This window comes from Poeciliopsis prolifica, unplaced genomic scaffold, assembly GCF_027474105.1.
Source record: "Poeciliopsis prolifica strain line A6 unplaced genomic scaffold, Auburn_PproV2 SCAFFOLD027, whole genome shotgun sequence".
In the NCBI taxonomy this organism is placed as follows: domain Eukaryota; kingdom Metazoa; phylum Chordata; class Actinopteri; order Cyprinodontiformes; family Poeciliidae; genus Poeciliopsis; species Poeciliopsis prolifica.
Genome location: NW_026562402.1, coordinates 3,681,979 through 3,700,776, shown reverse-complemented (window position 1 = coordinate 3,700,776; position 18,798 = coordinate 3,681,979). Strand labels below are relative to the sequence as shown.

General features: G+C 42.3%; 1 protein-coding gene across 3 annotated transcripts in view; it reads left to right on the top strand.

Annotated features, from left to right (window-relative positions):
• myt1b (myelin transcription factor 1b) overlaps window positions 1–18,798 on the top strand; it is a 132,871-nt gene that overhangs the window by 95,606 nt on the left and 18,467 nt on the right. For 2 of the 3 annotated variants that reach the window (XM_055048295.1, XM_055048296.1), the window contains exons 3-7: window positions 4,731–4,785; window positions 7,241–7,271; window positions 9,072–9,134; window positions 12,433–12,800; window positions 14,142–15,170. In XM_055048295.1, the coding sequence (XP_054904270.1) occupies window positions 4,731–4,785; window positions 7,241–7,271; window positions 9,072–9,134; window positions 12,433–12,800; window positions 14,142–15,170 (1,546 nt within the window). The remainder of the gene's footprint in view (window positions 1–4,730; window positions 4,786–7,240; window positions 7,272–9,071; window positions 9,135–12,432; window positions 12,801–14,141; window positions 15,171–18,798) is intronic. The other variant, XM_055048294.1, reaches the window with a different exon arrangement.

The following is an 18,798-nucleotide window of genomic DNA, read 5'->3' as shown; positions in this document are numbered from 1 at the left end:
TCTTTTCCTGAACGGACTCTGACTTTGCATCAGATCTTGCTTTAGCTCATAGAAACATTTATGTTTTTAATCCTGAATGAGACACGGTTAATAATCAATAAAAAAACCTCCTGATAGCTCGGCCTTACCCCTCCTCTTATTGTTTCCCTTTACGACAGCTGTAGGATCTGACCCCGGATCAGAGCTGGAAGAGACTTGACTCTGAGCCCTGAGTCACATCAGGATGACTCAGCCTGTAAATGGCAAACCTCTGACGGCAGACACACATATGACCCACTGTGTGGTCACACATGCTCCGTTCTTTTTCACATACAAGTTTGGTAACATGACATCTGCCCCGCTCCCTCCTCCGCCGTATCTGCTCTGCCTCCTGTGAACTGTCAGGGTGAAAGTGCAGAGAGGTTCTCCAACATGGAGGCTCTGAAGCTCTGCTCTAATTGGCAGCTGCTGTACGCAGGTCAGCCTCCTCCGCCTTCTCTCTCCACCTTAACCTGCCTCCTTCCCCTCATCAGTTGTTGTAAACCCGAAAATGGATAAAAGAGTCATTTACGTGCACCAGGGGATGGAGGGTGACCTTCTCTGTGAAGACGTTGCCCCCCGCCCCCAGTCAGACATTTACATGGAGCTGTCAGAATCGGGAGCAGAGCTGCGGCCCTCCTGCTCCGGCCGCTGCACACAAAGGAGGACGTAATTGATAATGTACAAGACAGCCTGAAGGGACGAGCGCTGTCTTCTTCCTCCTCCTATTTCTTTTTCTTCTCAACTCCCCCCTCCCCTGGCAGCTGCTCTGCACATTTCACACTCGTTAAAGCACATGACATGCACGGACCTACAGCAGGTTCTGCACACCAACTCCTTTTTCTCCCCGTTTCCGTACTGACCGCGCCGTCTGTGCTCCCATATGCATTCATTGTCGGTGTGCTCTACTTAAACGACTGTAAAGGACAAGTTTTGAGTTCTCGGAGGCCTTTGAAAGAGATCCTGGTTCTCGCCTGCCTGTCTGCGTTGGGATTTATTTGCTATGAATTTGTGTTCATGCAAATTTAATGAGCTGGAACTGAGGAATAAAAAAAAGGGACAGGAAAGAGAAGAGGACTCTGATATGCTTACCTATTTGAATGTACGTAACTATGGTTACACAAACATGAAAGCAACAGGAGGCCTTTTCAGTCCAGGTTTTGATTCACCCGGTGACTCTTGATGTAAGGAGGACGCAAGGGGAAAAAAAAAGCACAACAGTGCAATATGTTTTACTGTGTAGCTGGAAACATCCTCTATGTTGGCCTGTGGTTACATTCAGCCAGTTAAAATGGTTCTGAAGCAGATTTTGCCCAGTTTAACCTGTTAGACTTTATTCTCAGGCCTTCAGGTGATACATGCTGTGAACTGCCACTAAATAAATCAACTGAATCAAACAGAACGATCCATCAGCCTCCCTACTGGTTACAAAGTTTTTATTTTCATCACAGAGGATTTATTAAATAGAAGAAATGGCCAATTGTTTTTGAGGTGGTAATGGCTAAAATTTTAAACGTGTTAGTACTGAAGACTTTAAGCAAAAGTGCTACGTCCACTCTGGGATGTCTATAGAAAAATAAATAAAACAAAAACAAAAGAAAACTTCAGGTTGAAAATATCAGGTTGAGGATAAAAGGACACCCTCCAATTTGTTGCGTCTGATTTTCCAAAAGCTTTAAGCTGCCAAAAAAGAAACTAGTCGACTCAGCTGTTTCTTTAAGTATTGCCATTTAGGAAGATGCAGAGATCATTCAAAATATGTTTTTATAGCCTATTTGATAGGAACTTTATACCAGTTGAAAAAGCAGCATCGTGTGTTTGAGACACATCAGTGTTATTTTAAAACATCAAGAACATGACTATGTAGTTTCAGATTGAGCTTTCTTACACCAGTAGTAGCATAAGAAGCTCTGACTCTTGCCGTTGTTCTTTTACCACCAACATTTCGAGATCTTGTGTGTTCCTTGGCAGACTGAGGTCTGAAGGACACTCAGTTCAGCCGAGTGTCCTTCACACTGCTGGCTATTTGAAGGTCGTCTGGATGTACAGCAAATTTACCTTTTAAATAACATTTTAAACAATTTTATTCTTTTCTGATTTCATTTTTAAGCACTTTACTGAAATTAGACAGCTTTGAGTCTTCTTCGCTCAGTAACAACATCTACTCCAAAAGGTGTTATTGTTACCTGGTAGAGCTGAATCATGACGCATTCACCAGTCAGAGAAAGGTCAAGGTTTTGAGTTTCAAACTGGCTGGTCACTGGTTAGAGCTGACCAAGCTGTGAACTGGCCCTGGCTGGCTGAAGAGTTTTATTGTCATTTTAGTTGTTCTTCTAGTTTTCTGCCAGCTTTCAGACTATGAACTTGAATTAGCTTAGAGAGTTCATTTAAATCAATGCAATTCAGTTTATTTAAATCTCCCTTATTATTCAGTTTCATTCTTTTTAAGATTTAGTATTCCATGTCATGTTTATTGGTCATGATTCTGATCCCCTTCCTATGAAATATGACAGATTATGAATTCTGATCATAATGGAGTCCTGTCAATTAGATTTTTGAAAATAATCTGGTTGCAGTGGCCGGCACACTTCCACTAATCCGCTAATGCTGCAGTAGAGCGGCAAATTTTTTATTTACTGCTTTTTACTAACTTTTACAAACTTTTTCCTAAGGGCAATTAGCTTCCCCAAATTAATTATTTTAATTCTCAAGCACAAATTCACTTGGCTATTTTGTAAACCTTCAGTTGAATAAACATTGCAATCTGTGGTGAAGGTTCACTTATCGACTGTTAAGAGCTTTTCAGGTAATCAGTAGTTTATGTTGTTGCTCATATCACAAAGCAGGTGAAGATTGTTGTGTTTTCCCTCCTCATTTTCTCTTTTTTTGTGATCAATCTTTATTGATCAATTGTTTACCTTATTCAAACAAAGGAGTAAGGTAAACAAAACTTACATGAAATACAAAAATGCAACACTTTGATGTTAATTAGACAAATACCCGCTAAACGGCTGAATTTAGTGCTTTAGCATGTCAGCATTAATTTAAACTGAGTACAGTGCTGGAAGAGAGCTTTGGCTTTGGCTTTAGCCTTATCGGAAGCAATGTTTACAATTATTGCTTTAGGGTTAATATTGTCGACTTTTCAGTAGGGCATGGTCACAACATCCTGTGGCAGGCAGTTGCTCTTCGTATGTAAAAAAAAAAAAATCTACGGCTTTCAAAAATCTGATAAAAACAGATGTTAGGAAAAAAAGAATCCATTGTTTTCCCTTTGAAGTTGGCAATCTTTCCACATTTAGACACTGAAGTTAATTCTGGGTTGAACGCAAGAAAACATATGACAAGCTCACAAATAACTATGATACACTTGTCTTCCCTCTCAGAAGGACTGAAGCGCTCGGTAGTGGCTGGACAGAAAGCGACGTAGCTGGATTGAAAACGTTGAGGCCGGAGAGGAGCGGGCTGAGGCGGGGAACAGGAAGGAGGGGGTCGGGGGGCGGGGGGCTGCACCTGTACCTTCGGCCAACCGCTAATGAATGTACCCTCGATGGGAGTCAGGGGCGAAAAAAAGCCTTTAACAAGAACAACAGCTTGTTTCATCCTCCTCGCATCCTTCGTCCTCTCCTTCTTTTCATAAGTAGTCTATTAGCAGGAAAGGGGTTCTGCCAAATAGGGTGAAGACGAGAGAGAAAAAAACGACTCAGAGAAACCAAGACCCTATGTTTGAATCCCACTGTGACTGTGCCAACTTGACTAAAGAGGAGCTACAAAGCAGTTAAGTGGATGGGCAAGCCGGCGTGTCTGTAGGGGGGATGAAAGGCTGGTAGACGGGGAGCGTGCAGAAGGAAGTGTGGGACAGAAAGAAGGGAGAGCAGAAATATATATTTATATAAAAAAACAGAGTCCAGTAATCAAAGCTAATGGCTCCATTGTGTCTAGAGAGCATCTGATAGCTTTATAGAGGAACCCTAAGCGTGTAGAGGTAGCAATGAGGAGGTGTGGTCCATGGTCAGTGTGTGCACGTGTGCGCGTGTGCACAAGGGTTAACACCTGCTCCTTTGTGGCTTTAAAAGCCGAGGCACAAACACACACACACACACACACACATTGACGCACTCGTCTCCTCTTCTTAAAAGGGTTATTACAGCAGCCCGTGTGTTTTCGCTTTATTATTATATTCAGCGTAGTTATGATTGTCGGCCCCTCTGCTCACAGGGGCCGCGGCCCCCTGCGCCGGCGCCGCCTGTTGCCTCCGCGCAGACCACAATCATGAGCAGCACTCAGAAGCAGGAAATTACAGGGGGAGTGTTGGGGGGTGGGTGGGTTGGTGGGTGTTCCTAGTTTGTTTTCCATGTAACCCTCATTTGTGATGAAGCGAACATGATGTTAGCATGTTTTAAGTGTGTTTTTGTTTTGGGTTTATTTTTTTCTGTGGCAATGCAGCGGTGTGTGTGAACACAAGTGTCTCGATGCGACGGCCTCTTTTGCGTCAGCGCCACACTTCATCTGTGTTTGAACGGGAACATTTTGAACGGATCTTTTTATAGCAGCTGTTTTGAAGCACACAAAGACAATGAACTCTGGGGGCTTTTTTTCCACAACTAACCACTGACTGTCTCTTTCTCTCTCGCTCTTTTCTGTTTCCTCCCATTTCTCCCCTTGTTTGCTTTTCTCTTTCCTCCCCTTCTTGCCTCTTCCTTTCATCCCAGATGAGTGTGGAGGGTGACGACAAGCGAACTCGCACTCGGTCAAAGGGAATCAGAGGTGAGCGTCGGCAGCGTCTCTCCACCTTGTCAAGCTTTTTGCAGCTGTTAAATACACATCCAGTCCCCCTGATTCACATCCAAACATCCTCCGCTCGTCTACTGGAGCTGACTGATGACTTGGTTTTGTTGCATATGTTCCTTGTAGAAGAGTTTATGCAAAATTTAGCTTAGGGAGTAACTATTTTTGCCCATGTGTATTTCTAGATAATCCAGATGTTTTAGTTATTGTTTCTACTGGTCCAGTGTGGAATCACTGGAGAAGCATTGAACAAGACAACATATTGGTATTTCCAGACTAACACTGTTTAACTGTTTATTCCGATCAACCAAGTTGAGTCTGGAAAAGTCAGAAGCAACATTTCCAGAAACCCGATTTCTTTCATTTCCCCCAACATTTTTACTTCCTGTTGTGTAGCACTAGTTAAAGTTTGACTCAAGCTGCAGAATCAAGTTTATGTAGATGATCAGTCATAACATGACCATAACTATGTATGGGAACCAATCCTTCAATCCATTTTCTATATGTTTGTTCGTGCTAACCTGAGCTTCCGATTAGAGATTCCAAGATGAACAAAATCCTTGCTAAGTTTATTTGCTTGATTTAAAGATTACTATAGGCCAAGCCTAAATCGTTTAGTCTCTCAGGATCTCAGGTTTTTGTTTGTTTGTTTGTTTGTTTGTTTAAATCAAACTTAGTGAGTAATGGGTTTGCTGGACATCTTGTTGCGTTGCTGTTTCACATGTGTGTAGTTTTGCTGACTTTAGACCAGACGTTTTCAGGTACTAAGGAGATCAGCCAGCTCTACACCCAAACTTTCAGCTCAAATTGTTTAGCTTTGAAAGTGAAATGAAATTAGAAATTATTTTAAGTTTTATTGGATAAAAAAGAACCCTCAGGGGCTGCGATGGTTACTGAAATGAGAATAAACGCGCAAGTTATTTATATTTCATAAGTACATATATGAAATTCGATTGATCTCATTTTAACAGTATCTAGATTTAATAGAACGAGTTTATTTTTTAATTTTTTTTATTACACAAAGTGCTTTGAAATGTGTTTTTTTTAGATAAAACAACATTAATGTGAAGGTGATATCATCAACATTGGTTTTTTTTTGCCATCTCTGTCACCTGATGCGTGTAAAGATTTTCTGAAAGCGTTGAGGCCTTGTGTTTTGAATCTAAACCCTTTTTGACAAAAAAGATAATGCAAAACGTTAATGTAGGAAAACATCTGCCGCAGAAACAGAAAACTGTCTTCAAATCAGTTCAGCTGCGACTCTGACGATTAGAAGGAATCCTGGGCATGTTTTCATGTTTCACTAGGAATTTTCACAAGAGATTGGTAATTTATGTATGGTGTGTCCTTGAATGAGTGTCTAATATGCACATATTTATAAAACTTTCATTTTTAGTGTGTGTGTGTATGTTTGATGTTTTGAAGAGAGACAGCAGAGCGTCAGTTCACCAAGCATTCAGAGTGCAAGAAGGCGTCCAGTCATTCCAACCGCATGATGAAAGACCGAGAAACTGAAATGTTGCACACACACACACACACACACACACACACACACACACACACACACACACACACACACACACACACACACACACACACACACACACACACACACACACACACACACACACACACAAATAAGAAGCCTGTGTGTGTTAGTGTTTATTTTCTTTGCTTTTGGAGTAGCCAGCTACCCAGGCTGTTTCTGACATGTGATTAATGCATGTGATATCAGAGCCCAAACTGAATTCTCCAGGATGCTATTGTTTTCTTATTTTGCTCCAAATGAAAATAGGATATTTCTCCCAACTCGTTCATGCCCATCGTTGCCTCGCAATCCCCACGGCCGCGGGCTGCTGCGCGCCAGCACAGCTTGATTTATGTTTTCGAGGCAATTACTATAAGTTGCCCCTGAAAGAAGTCCTGTTTTCTACTGATGAAGGCACTTTTTTTTTTTTGCTTTTTAATTTCATTTTCTCAATTATGATAACTAAAGTGTAACAATTAATCTTGTTTTCTTGCTGAAGTCTGCACATAACCAGCCTCCTTTCTGAGCAGCAGTGGGCTGATATAGGCTTTCCGCGTGTGTGTGGGTGGGGGAGGGGGGACAAGGGGAGGGAGGGAGGGTGTTTCACCTGCCACATTGTGCACTGCATTTTGTTTCATGCTCGATCTTGCATGTGTGCTGATGTGTGTATGTTTAGATATAAATATATATGTATGTGTGTCAGTAAACTCAGAAGGTGTGTTCCCCCCCCCCCATCTGATCACACGTTCAGCAGCATGTAAGCCTCTATGAGAAAATCCTCATGGGGTTCGTATGCATTTGTTATTTATTGATCTGGGTTTCTTTTAGCAGCGCTGTGTTCTGAGCAGTCATTCACTTTTGTTCTCCCCGTTCTCTTTTCCTCTCCTTCCTTTTTTTTTCTTTCAGTTCCCATTGAGCTCGTAGGACAAGAGCTGAGGTAAGGAAACACCGTCATCTTTGTACAGAATCCTTTCATAAAGTTCTTTCATGTGCGCCGCCGTGCAGCAGCCCCCCCTTAGCACTCGTACACCAGCGGTGCTCCTTTAGACAATGTCGTATAATATTAGTTTTTATTCGTTACTATCAGCAGTTTTCAGCTCATGGTCAGTGCCTCCAACATGCTGCTATTGATTCCTGGCAGCCTTTTGCTGCGTACTGTAGTTGCGATGAAAGAGCCGTGTGATCTCTTTTGCTTCCTGATGGAAGCGTGAGCCAGGAGGACGGCGAGGCCTGATTATGTAGTTTTGCCTGTCGGCCGCAGCCTTCCTGTTGTTTCCCACACAGCCGACATCTTTGGGGACCAGGAAGTCGCCTCTCCTGAGGTGTCTGAGGTGAGCGGGTTCTGTATTAATGGAGAAACTCCAATTCACTTATCAAACCAAACATACAGAGGAATTTGAAATCTTACTAATTTTTTTTAACTACATTTATTTTTGGAAAAGTCATTTATAGGCCTTTATAACTAGCAATCTCTGTACACCATTTCAGAATACAAAGCAATCGTAATTTCCCTTTTTTTTTCATTCATCGGTTTAAAGTCCCTTCAGAAAATGTGTTTTTTGTCGTTACTGCAGAAGAAGATATTCGTTTTATTGGCTGCATGAGCACATTTCTGTGCGTGGGATGAAAAAGAATCAAGTTTTGGAGTTTTTTTTAAGTACTGCTCACCAAAACAATGCGAAAACTCATCAAGCGCAGAAACAATTCAATTTGCATAAATGGAATGAGGGGAAAAAAAGTATTTTTTTTTTCAGAGGCAAAACAATAATTGAAAAATTTCTATCCATATTGTTATTGTAACATGGCAAAGAGTCCACATAGGGCTCAAATTTAAGTGATCGTTCAGGATTTTGTTACAAATGTAAAGTCCCGGTTTGCAATTTTATAAGGTTTCTACATGAAGAAAAAAGCATTTTTACAGTTTATCATAAAACTGGGAAAGTTTTGGTTACTGGTGGTTTTGACTCTCAACAAGGTCCTGGTTTGTCACGAGGCCCTTTGGGGGAAAATGATTTTCCTCCCCTGTTCTAAATGATTCTCCTCATCCCCACCTTCATTTTGTCATACTTCACCTCGGAGCGCTGATCTGCACTCAGCGCGTTGGGAAAAAAAAGCTTCACTTTTTTTAGGGACTGAGAGAGAGGGAGAGGAAAAAGAAAACAGTAGGGAAGGCCAGCGAGTGTCTCATTTAAAATGCTAATGCGGCAATTTTTAATAAGTAAAATTAATAATAGGGATAATTGGAGTAATAAAGGGCAATTGCTGGGGGAAGTTAATGAGAATTAAAATGAGCCATCCTGAGGGGTCATGGCAACCTGAATCAAAAAGCAGAGAGAAAGGAAAAGAGTGAGCACCGAAGATGATGGTGATGATGATGATGACTGGTGAAGAGAGGCGAACAGGGGAAATTACAGCAGGTCTCGGCTGATCTTTATCGCTCGTAGTAACAGGATATAGGCCAGGGTTGATGTACGACACATAATATTCTGCTTCCCCCGGCTGGATGCCACCTGCATTCATGCATCATGTGTGTCGGCCGGATGGGCCGGGCTGCATATCTTCCTTTGTACATGTGCATTTGTGTGACACGTTTGCATCTCTTTGCTTTGTTTTCTTTATCTTAATTTTCTTTTTACTGCCTGTGTTTATCACTGCTGCTGCTGCTGCTGCTGCTGCACAAGGACTAAAATGCTCTTGTGTCTTAAACATATCTCTAACCTCCATCCATCCCATCCAGCTGCCCCACCCCCGGATGCAATGGCTCCGGCCATATCAGTGGGAGATACTCACGACACAGAAGGTAGGGCAGATTAAACCCACCCTCTGTCTGTCCCCCCTCCTCTGTCTGCCATCCTCCTCTTGCTGTTTGCTTTTAGAGACAATCAGAGGAATCAGGTTTCTGGACAGATTTAAGATACAAAAAGTGCTTAAATGTTAAAGTTTGAAAATTTCAAAAATTAAAAACCATGTAAATATAGCAGTAAAGTGAATGGTGATGAGGAAGCCTGGCAGACAATTTTTTTTGCGAAGGCTACATTCAGACGAGACCAACAGGCTAAACATTTAGATTCTTTTTTCTGCTTTAAATAAGGGCTGTAGCCTGGTGAAAACCAGTCCTGTGGTCTGGACCCTCGGCTGTTGCCCGTGACGTATGTAATTACCAGTTTGACGCTAAGAAGCTTACCGGAAATGAAACATTCGTCCTCCACTGCGAGGCAGCTGCTAATGCTAATTCATTATTTGGAAGCGCAGCCAACACAGACTGAATGCCTTCCTTCACTTCTTCCACTGCTGTCGCTAAAACTGCAGCCAGACTGCAATTCTAAAACAGCGTGGAAAACCAGTGTCATTGTTCACAACGTCTCCTTCTGTTCACTGATTTGCCCGTTTCACATTTCACTGGAGAGATTCTCTTCAATGGGAGAAATCCCTGAAGGGAGATTAGAAGTGAGCAGGAATATCGTTAATCCAGATGTTTGTTGATGGCCTGTCTTTAGCTATGATTACAGTGCCTCCATCACAAATTTCAAATTTAAAAATGAACAATATTGCTGACACTCCTAAAAACAAACACATTTAAACTGGATTAATCTGTCAAAAACTGGCCATGAAAGCAGAAAATTAAGAAGAAATGAAAAACAATGAATGACTCATTTTCTGGTGATAATTTGAGTAAAAGATTTTTAAGATGTTCAATTTCATACAAGAAGTTCAAATCATCATCATGATTTATTTCCAAGACCAATACCATATTTTATATTTTAGGGACCACAGATTCGGTGTCAAAAGGATTCCATCCTTTCAGAAAATCCAAAATCTAAGAAACTAGTCTTATTAGACTCTGATATTTTGGGTGGCTCTTTCTAAACTTAATTGTGAAAGCGAAGCATCAGCTTTTAATTTGACTGTCAGGCCTCAACCACAGCCTTCAACATCTCAATGTCCTGATTCTTTGTTTTCCTTCAGCTTTGAAACCATGTGCTGCCTTGAGAATTCATTATTAATTAATTAATCAATTTTCGCTGTAGAAATACAATATTATTTACTTAAATAATAAATCAAAAAAACATGAATGATACACCAGGCAATCGAGAGCAGACTGAACACTGAGTTGCTGCTCACAGCTAAGAAACACTTAAATCACAATGTGGATTACAGATGAGAAACGAATGATCCATAACACTTTAATTAAACAGCTTCAGACCTGATGGGGAGCTTGTGGGCTGTGCAATCAGGTCCCGTGTTTAGATGAACACACACACACACACACACACACACACACACACACACACACACACACACACACACACACACACACACACACACACACACACACACACACAACGTGTCAGTGAGAAGCTGGGACTCTTGCAGTTTGATCTGATGCGACAAACTTGACAATACAGTGATCACAGCAGGACTAATAAATGCCAACATCAGACAAAGAAGGAACTGACCTATGGATCTCTACATGTCAACATTAACCTGACACAAGATGGCCTCTCTCAATTGAATAAATACTAATAGCCTTACTGAAACCTTTTGGCTTCATCACGTCAAAATATTCAGACACGTTGGTGTTTGCTATGCCAAACATTTGGACATGTTCAGATTGTTTGTAGGTAAAACAACCTCCTTAGATTTTGATATTTCGACTGAAATTTCCCTGAAATGTGACAGAGAAGTGATTTCAGTATGATAATAAAAGAAAAAAAATTGTTAAAGTTTGAAAACTGCAGGAATTTCTCTGGTGAAGTATTTATAAAAGTTCAACAGGGTATAAATACATTTTTAAGGCCTTTATAAAAAACAAACTGATTACTTGGATAAGTAGAGTTGCATTTCCAGCTTTAATGCTGCAGTATGAAAGTATTGTAAGGAATATGCATTTTACATATTTGCTGAAACTGTCACCATATTGTGACAGTATGCTATGAGACAGATAATCTGTGAAGAAAATGGATCTCCTCCATCTTCTCCTTTAGCTTCTGCAGGACAGAGCTATTGGTTGTTTTTGGTCTGGATGCACCGCCAGGGGGAGGGTCGTAGCGCTGTCAATAAACCTTGTGTAGTTGTTGCTAAATGTGCAGAGAAACAACTTATCTTTACAGGGAAACTGTGTATCTGCCATTATCTGTGGCCATGCTATCTGGCCTGAGCATTCACAACAAGCTGCTGCAGGTCAGTAGAGAGCAGGGAGAGGGCTAAGGAGGGGCAGTGAGCAGCGCCATAAGGACACTAATTGACAGCACTAAGACCCACCTCCTGGTTCTGATTGGCTGTTTCTAGTTAGCACTGGGAACACTGGGAGGAGCAGAGGAGCTCAATGTTTTCACAAGTTATCTGTCTCATAAACTGTCATGACATAGTGACATTTCAACAAATATGCAAAAAAAAAAAAAAAAAAAGAAATGACACTGCAGTGTTAATATGAAAGCATCACTTGAGAGGAACCTGAGCTACATCATGAATAATAGCCAATCAAAAGATGCCATTTGTTTTCCTGCTCTGAATCTTGAAGCTAACAGCAGCGAGATGTGATTTTGTCCGGCTTCTTCACTTCAGCCTCATTTCTCCTCCTTCCATTCCACACATGTGCTGTCGCCCGCAGAGACCCTGTGATGCCTAAAGGGGGTGGGAGGGTGGAGGTTCACCGGATTGTGACTCCTCTTTATTGAAGGGAAGATATTAGCTATCTGTTTACATGTGTATTCGTTCAGCAGGCAATTTCAGATGCACTTTGTTTATAGATCGTCCCTCGGTCTCCCTCGGCATCTTCCAGGTGCGAATAAGAGGGAGTTTATTGGATTTCACCCTCTGCTGCCTCGCCCGCCAGCCCGCCTCTCCATACAAGTTGTTCATTAAACGTTCCACTCAATTGGCTGAGATAGGTTTTGATGTCTAAGGGAGCGAGCGGGGCGCCACCCGCAGGCCACATGTCATACTGCAAGATCAGCTCCATGCCTCTTCATCTCTAAACTTTTTCCTTTGTTTTGATGTTTTTTTTTTCTGCTTCCTGATTCTGCATGAGCTTTCACAAAGGTCAAAGGTGAACTTGATTCTGGTCCTAAAACGATTGTGTCTCCTCCCCACACAAGCCTTCTGGCTTGCCCCATCGCCAGGAAGCGCCGTCTGGAAGAAGCTGAGCAGGAGCAGGAACAGGAAGCGGAGAAGCCCGCCTCCAAGAGGAAGTCTCACCCCCTGAAGCTCGCCTTGGATGAGGGCTTCAGTGCCGAGAGCGACGGTAGCAGCGAGGCAGAGGAGGAAGCCGAGAAGGATGGAGGGAAGGTGGAAAAGGAGGTCACCGGGTCAGGAGAGGAGGAAGACAAAGATGGAGGTGCGGAGGAAGAAGAGATAGCGGCTGAACCCCTGGAGAAGGATGCTGATGGACTAATGAAGGGGCAGGAGGAAGAAGAAGAGGAGAAAGAGACGCAGGAGGAGGAGAGAACATCAGCAGGTGATGAAGGTAAGGCTTAACAACCTGAACGTTTTCCACCTTTTTAATTTCAACTTTAGACAAAACTTCTAACTTCATAAGTTTCCTCCATCAGCTTCCTCTCATTAAATAATTAAGACATTATTCAGCGTTTTCCAGACAGACAGCATGGAGACCATCCATTTTTTATCTCCAGCTAATGCTCCGGGCGAGAGGCAGGGTCACCCTGGACAGGTCGCCAGTCTGTCGCAGGCCAACAGAGACAGACAACCATGCACACATACACACTCACACCTAGAGAATTCAGAGAGCCCAATTTACTTGACAGTCATGTTTTTGGACTGTGGGAGGAAGCCGGAGTACCTGGAGAGAACCCAGCATGCACAGGGAGAACATGCAAAAAGACTCCGGGCCAGGAATTGAACCCATGACCTTTTTGCTGCAAGGCAACAGTGCTAAAAGATAACACAGTTTGGCAGAAAAGTGTTCTGAAAATAAAACTTGAATGCCTATTTATATTTCTAATGTAGTAAATGTCACATTCTACCTATTTTATGCCCTGGACAGTTTACAGAAATGCAGAGTTAGAGGTGATGTAGATTTTGTAGGTTTGATCAAGAATTGCTTAGTTTTTTTTTTTTAACTTGACTCTGACTTTGTGGCTAATTAAAAAGCAGACCTGGAGAAAATTGCACTGTTCAAATGTGGCCAATTTAAGTATTTTGACCACATGCAAAATGATATTCAAGGTTGAAAAGTAATGCTGCACATCATCCTAAAAACACCATGAAACATGGTGGTGACGGCATTACTCTCCTGTAATGCTTTTGTTTGAGAGGATAAGTGAAGCAGAGTTGACTAGATGGAAAAATGGTTTAGGGTCAGTGCAGGGCAAAATGTGAAAATATTCAAAAGTGTGAATACTTTTGCAGGGCACTGTAGGTCGATGCTTGGTGACTCAACAATCTGAACAGAAAAATATGAGAAGAAAACAAGATCCCCATAAAAACCTGCAGAAATCCCACCATGCTGATCATTAAAACCACTTTAAAAACTTAGCAGAAAGTTCAGAGGGTTTTAAGCAACTATATGAAACTATGCAGGGTGAGTTTGTACTGCGTTTCTTCATCTTCAAGAGAGTGAGGACACAAAGTAAAGACGAAATGTACTGCAATACCTCTTGATTAGAACTGGATCAATTCTCTTTCTCTATCTACTAGCTGCAGATTTGTCACAGCGGGTCGTTTTCACTGCGCTGTCACTTCACAGGCAGCGAAGTGATGCAAGCGATGACAGAGATGTTGCTGACAACAGCTTGAGCTCACTGCGTGACTCAGACTGCTGGAACCTCTTCTTCTCTGCCTTCCACAGAGCAAGAGTGTGTGATTGTGGAGCCGGAGCACCGAGCCACGTCGCCTGACGCCGAGGTGCGCCGGCCTCCCTCCCAGAGCGCCGAAGAGGTGGCCGACTCCCTGCTCCACCTGGGCCGGGTTTCCAACGGCCACACTGTTGGCGTGGTTGTGCAGCAGATTGAAGATGTCAGAGCGACAGCTGAACAGGGTGAAGAAGCAAAGCATCAGCAGGAGGGGGACGCGCAGGAGGAGGAGGAGGCACAAAGATCTCCGGAGGAGTCATCTGTTCTGCAGAATGAGGCGAGGAAGGTGGAGGAAGAACAAGGGGAGCGTGTTAACATGAGCAACCATGTGAGCCATGGCAAACAGATCAAAGGCGAAGAGGAGGAGGAGATGGTTGTGTCGGTGCAGCAGACGCAGGAGACCCCGACAGAAGATGAGGAGGATGATGAGAAAGATGAAGAGGAGCAAAGGAGGCCTTTCCTCTCCATATCTGATGTGCCAATCGCCGTCCGAACTATCACCAGCACAGCAGCAGCTCAGGGAACTCACATCAAGACAGAAAACCACATCCTTCAGGAGGACTACAGCAGCGACAGGTACGACTCGTTTCAAAACTTCAAAAGCAGCCCTCCTTTAAGCTTCGGCTCCCACAGGGCCAGCCCGCTCGACGACTACTACTCCATCCCAAGATTGGAGAACTACAAACTCCACAAGGCCTCTTCCTCGGCCTCCCCGGACGTCATCGAAGTGCGATCCGATAAGTCGGAGGACAAAGACTTTGATGACCTCGACGGAGACGATGAGCGAGATGATGAAGACAGCCTGTCTCAGCGTTCCACGGTGACCGATGAGTCGGAGATGTTCGACATGACCAGAGGGAACCTGGGTCTCCTGGAGCAGGCAATCGCTCTCAAGGCTGAGCAGGTGAAGCCCGCCGGGCCCAGGGAGCTGCTCCGCGCTCCAGACCTCCACCACCAGAGATACTTCACCATTGAGGACAGACCCAAGCACCTAGACATCATCCGGAAGACCTACTTCAGCAAAGGTCAGAAAGTCTCTAAAATATTTGACCTACACAACAGAAATGTAGTTTCACCATGTTTTCCTCAGACATATAGACAATCAAACTTTGTGACAGCTCAGCTCTTTTGTCACAGTTAGGAGATTTATTTTTCTCATCTGAACATTGTTAGAATTGTATTGAATATGCCAGCACACACCTTCATATGGACCGCACAGCTGGTGTCAGAGTTTGGGCCTCTTTGAGGTCAGAGGTGAGAGTTGGACTCCTCCAGGATTATCCTTTGCCACTGATTCTGATCATAACTGTTAGAGACAGAAATTCGAGGCTCAGCCACAGTGTTGAGAGGATCCACTTTGGAGGCCTCAGGATCACACTTGCTGCTGAGTGAGAAGTGGCCAGGATGACAATTACCATCTCCAAATTCAAGACTGCAATCTTGAACCAGACAAAGAGTAGAGCTTCTCTGGGTCCTGCCCCAAGTGGAGGAGTTCCAGTATATCAGGGTCTTGTTGAAAGATGAGGGAAAAAATTGCGAACAATAGGCAGAAAGGTGCAGCGTCTGCTATGAAGGGAGCACTGCAGCAGTTTGCTGTGATGAAGAACATAGATAAGCTCAGTTGGCTGATCTTTGTTCCTTACCTTCATTTATGGTCACAACCTTCTGGGTGGTGACCAAAAGACCAAAAAGCAACTAAAAATGTTTACTCCATAGGGTGTCTGGGATCTTTGCTGGAGATAGGGTGAGAAGCTTGTTCATCTGGGAGGGACTCAGAGTAGAGCCGCTGCTTCTCCACAGCGAGAGGAGCCAGTTCAAATGGCTCCTCAACGCCTAATATTTTAGGATTCCCCAGAGGAGGTGGCCCAAGTGAGTGAAGTCTGCGTCTTAGGTTGCTGATCTGGTGACACCCGATTAAGTGCAAGATAGTTATATATACTATTCACATTGTAATATTTATGGTGAAAGCAAACAGTTGCATGAGAGCACGGAAAAACTCTGAAGTAAATCAGCGCGAATGTTCACATCCAAATCCTGGTAGCGGAAGCAGCATGTTCAGTTAAACAGTGTACCAAATAAGCAGCGGAGAGCCACAGAGCTCTGTGCGGCTCCTCCCATCTTCATTGTAACGTGGATGAAGAGGCTCCAGCTGAGAGACAGCACCGAAGTGTGGAGAGGAAGTGCTCGAAGAGAGGCCGAGGAGACGGCATGTCAAGAGAGGAGAAGGAGGAGTGTGGGTTGCTCCGCTGCTAGCGTGCGTGGAGTGTTTGTTTACGTGTGCTTGGGCCTCGTATTTCACTGCTGGCACGCTGCCCACTTGTCATGCTCACGGTGAAGCAGCAGTGTGATTACATGCCTGGTAGTGCTGCCCTCTCCTTGGCCCCAGCTCCCTCCTGTGGTGGCGTTCATGTTCTCCTCGTCGCTAATTAGGAGATGCATGTCTCGTTAACATTCAATTTGAAGGCCAACAGAGCATCGCACCGTCTTCTTGCTCCACTTTCCTCTCCAGTGGCACAGATATTTCCTGGCCTACCTCCAAAGTCATTTGGGAGGACCGCGCTTAGTTTTTATTTATTTTACTGACGTATTTGTATTTGTATTGGATCACAATAGAAAGTATGAAGCAAGGGGTCAAACTGTCACAATTTCAATTAAACCATTACTACTATTTTATTTTTTTTAACCTGATCCTGACATAAATAAATATGTAAATAATAACTAATTGGCTATCTTTCAGTCAAAAAGTATCTTCAAAAAATATATTTGTGAAACACAGTATTTCATAATACTTTAAAAGAAAAGTAAAAATGGGAAACAGAGACAAATAACATACAAGTAAAAAAAAAATACATAAAACAAATTATAATAATGCATAGGTATTACAAAAGTAGAACGAACCAATAAAAGTCCAATTTAGAACAGATAAATAGTTAAGACTAGTGAAACTCCATTAATGAATCACAATTAGTTGTAGTTTCATCAAAAACTATATAACGACAAAATAAGCAACATTTTCAACTCAAAATCTCCTTTTTGCTGCAAATTGTTCAATAAATGGACAGGTGAGTCCTAATTCCTAATGTAATTCAATCTAGTTTTTACGTTTGGGGAAAAGAAGAATGATTTATGTTCATTATGTGTCAAATTTTCATTTTATGATTGCAATTTAGATCTGAAGAAATGAAAAATTGGAAAAACATTAGCGAAATTGGTAAGTCATTAAAAAAGAGAGAAAGCACAAACCAATATTGATTTCTTTGAATTATTCATTTTTGGCCTCTTTTTGGATTGAATATCGTAGCTACAATATCATGTACATCTACCAAAAGCCCTTTTTTCAACTGAAAGCTAAAACGAAGACATATTCACATACTTGTAAATGATTTTAGGGAAAAAAAAGTTCAGAAGCAGCTCAATGTGTAACTTCTGTGTAATGAACTCACTGAGATGAAATACTGGCTTTCTAAAGCAAAGCCAGCACGTTCAGCGCCTCATCCTGTCAATATTTAATTACAAGTGCCAGTTTCCGCTACATGCTGACATTTACCTTTCAAATGAACTTAGCCCAATATTAACCTAGAAACATGTGAACATTTTATAGATTGTAATTTGAACCAAAACGTGCTCAGTGGGAAGTAGATGGTTGAAAAGCTGAATGGCGTGTTTTTATTTCCTCGAAAAGATCAAATAAAGGAAATTTGAAGTTGACTCCTTTCTGCATTTAGAGAGGATCAGAACTTACAAATAATAAAAATGCAAACAAAAGAAAATGATAATTTGTAATGCCTGAAAAACATCATCATGAAAACCAGGTTTGCTAGCTATTCCAATTATCGCTTTCTGTATTTAAACATGTAAAAATGGCTGATTGTGAAGTCAAGACTTTTTTTTTTCACTTCTTATTGTTTCCATAAATTTGTTTCACGGCTTTTACAGATTTTATGCAGTTTAATTAGAAATATTGGAAAGTTTGGTAGAACTTCTGTACACCTAAAGAACACAAGTTCTTAAGTAAGTTTTTACCTCTAAAATGTTTACAAATTCCTTTTTTATAATTTCATACACCAAACATAACTTAATATGCATTAATACACATAGTGGAAACCATCTTGGCACTTCCATAGAAGCTACAGTCTTCCTTAAGTCTGGACCAGGGGTGCAGCTAATCAGTGCCAAAGGAAATGAATGGCTCTACTGGATTGGCTGCTTCGCAAATGCCAGCTGATCGTGTGTCAAGTAGCATCTTGAAGTGGGAGTGTGCGGGAGTCCTCTGCACCTCACTGCCTGCGACACCATTTAAAGAAAAAGAAAGTAAAAGCAAACCACAGTTTTTATGCACCATGATGGACAGGATGGTTCCACAAAGTGACGGCAGATAGAAGTTGTGATAAATCTTTGCATCCTACACCAGAACCAGATTTGAAGAGAACGCACACCTCCCTAATTATGAAAAGTTTATAAAGGATGCCTTTTTTTTTTTTTTTTTTTTTTTTACCAAACAAGACTGCTGAAAATGTCACATCTTATAGCAACAAGGCATCTTTCAGAAAGAGTCTTCAGTAATTTTTGCAGAATTGGATTCAGGTTTACGCAGATGCTTAAGACGTGAAGAGATACAGATGGTGTTGCCGTGGTGCAGTTGTCTGAAATATG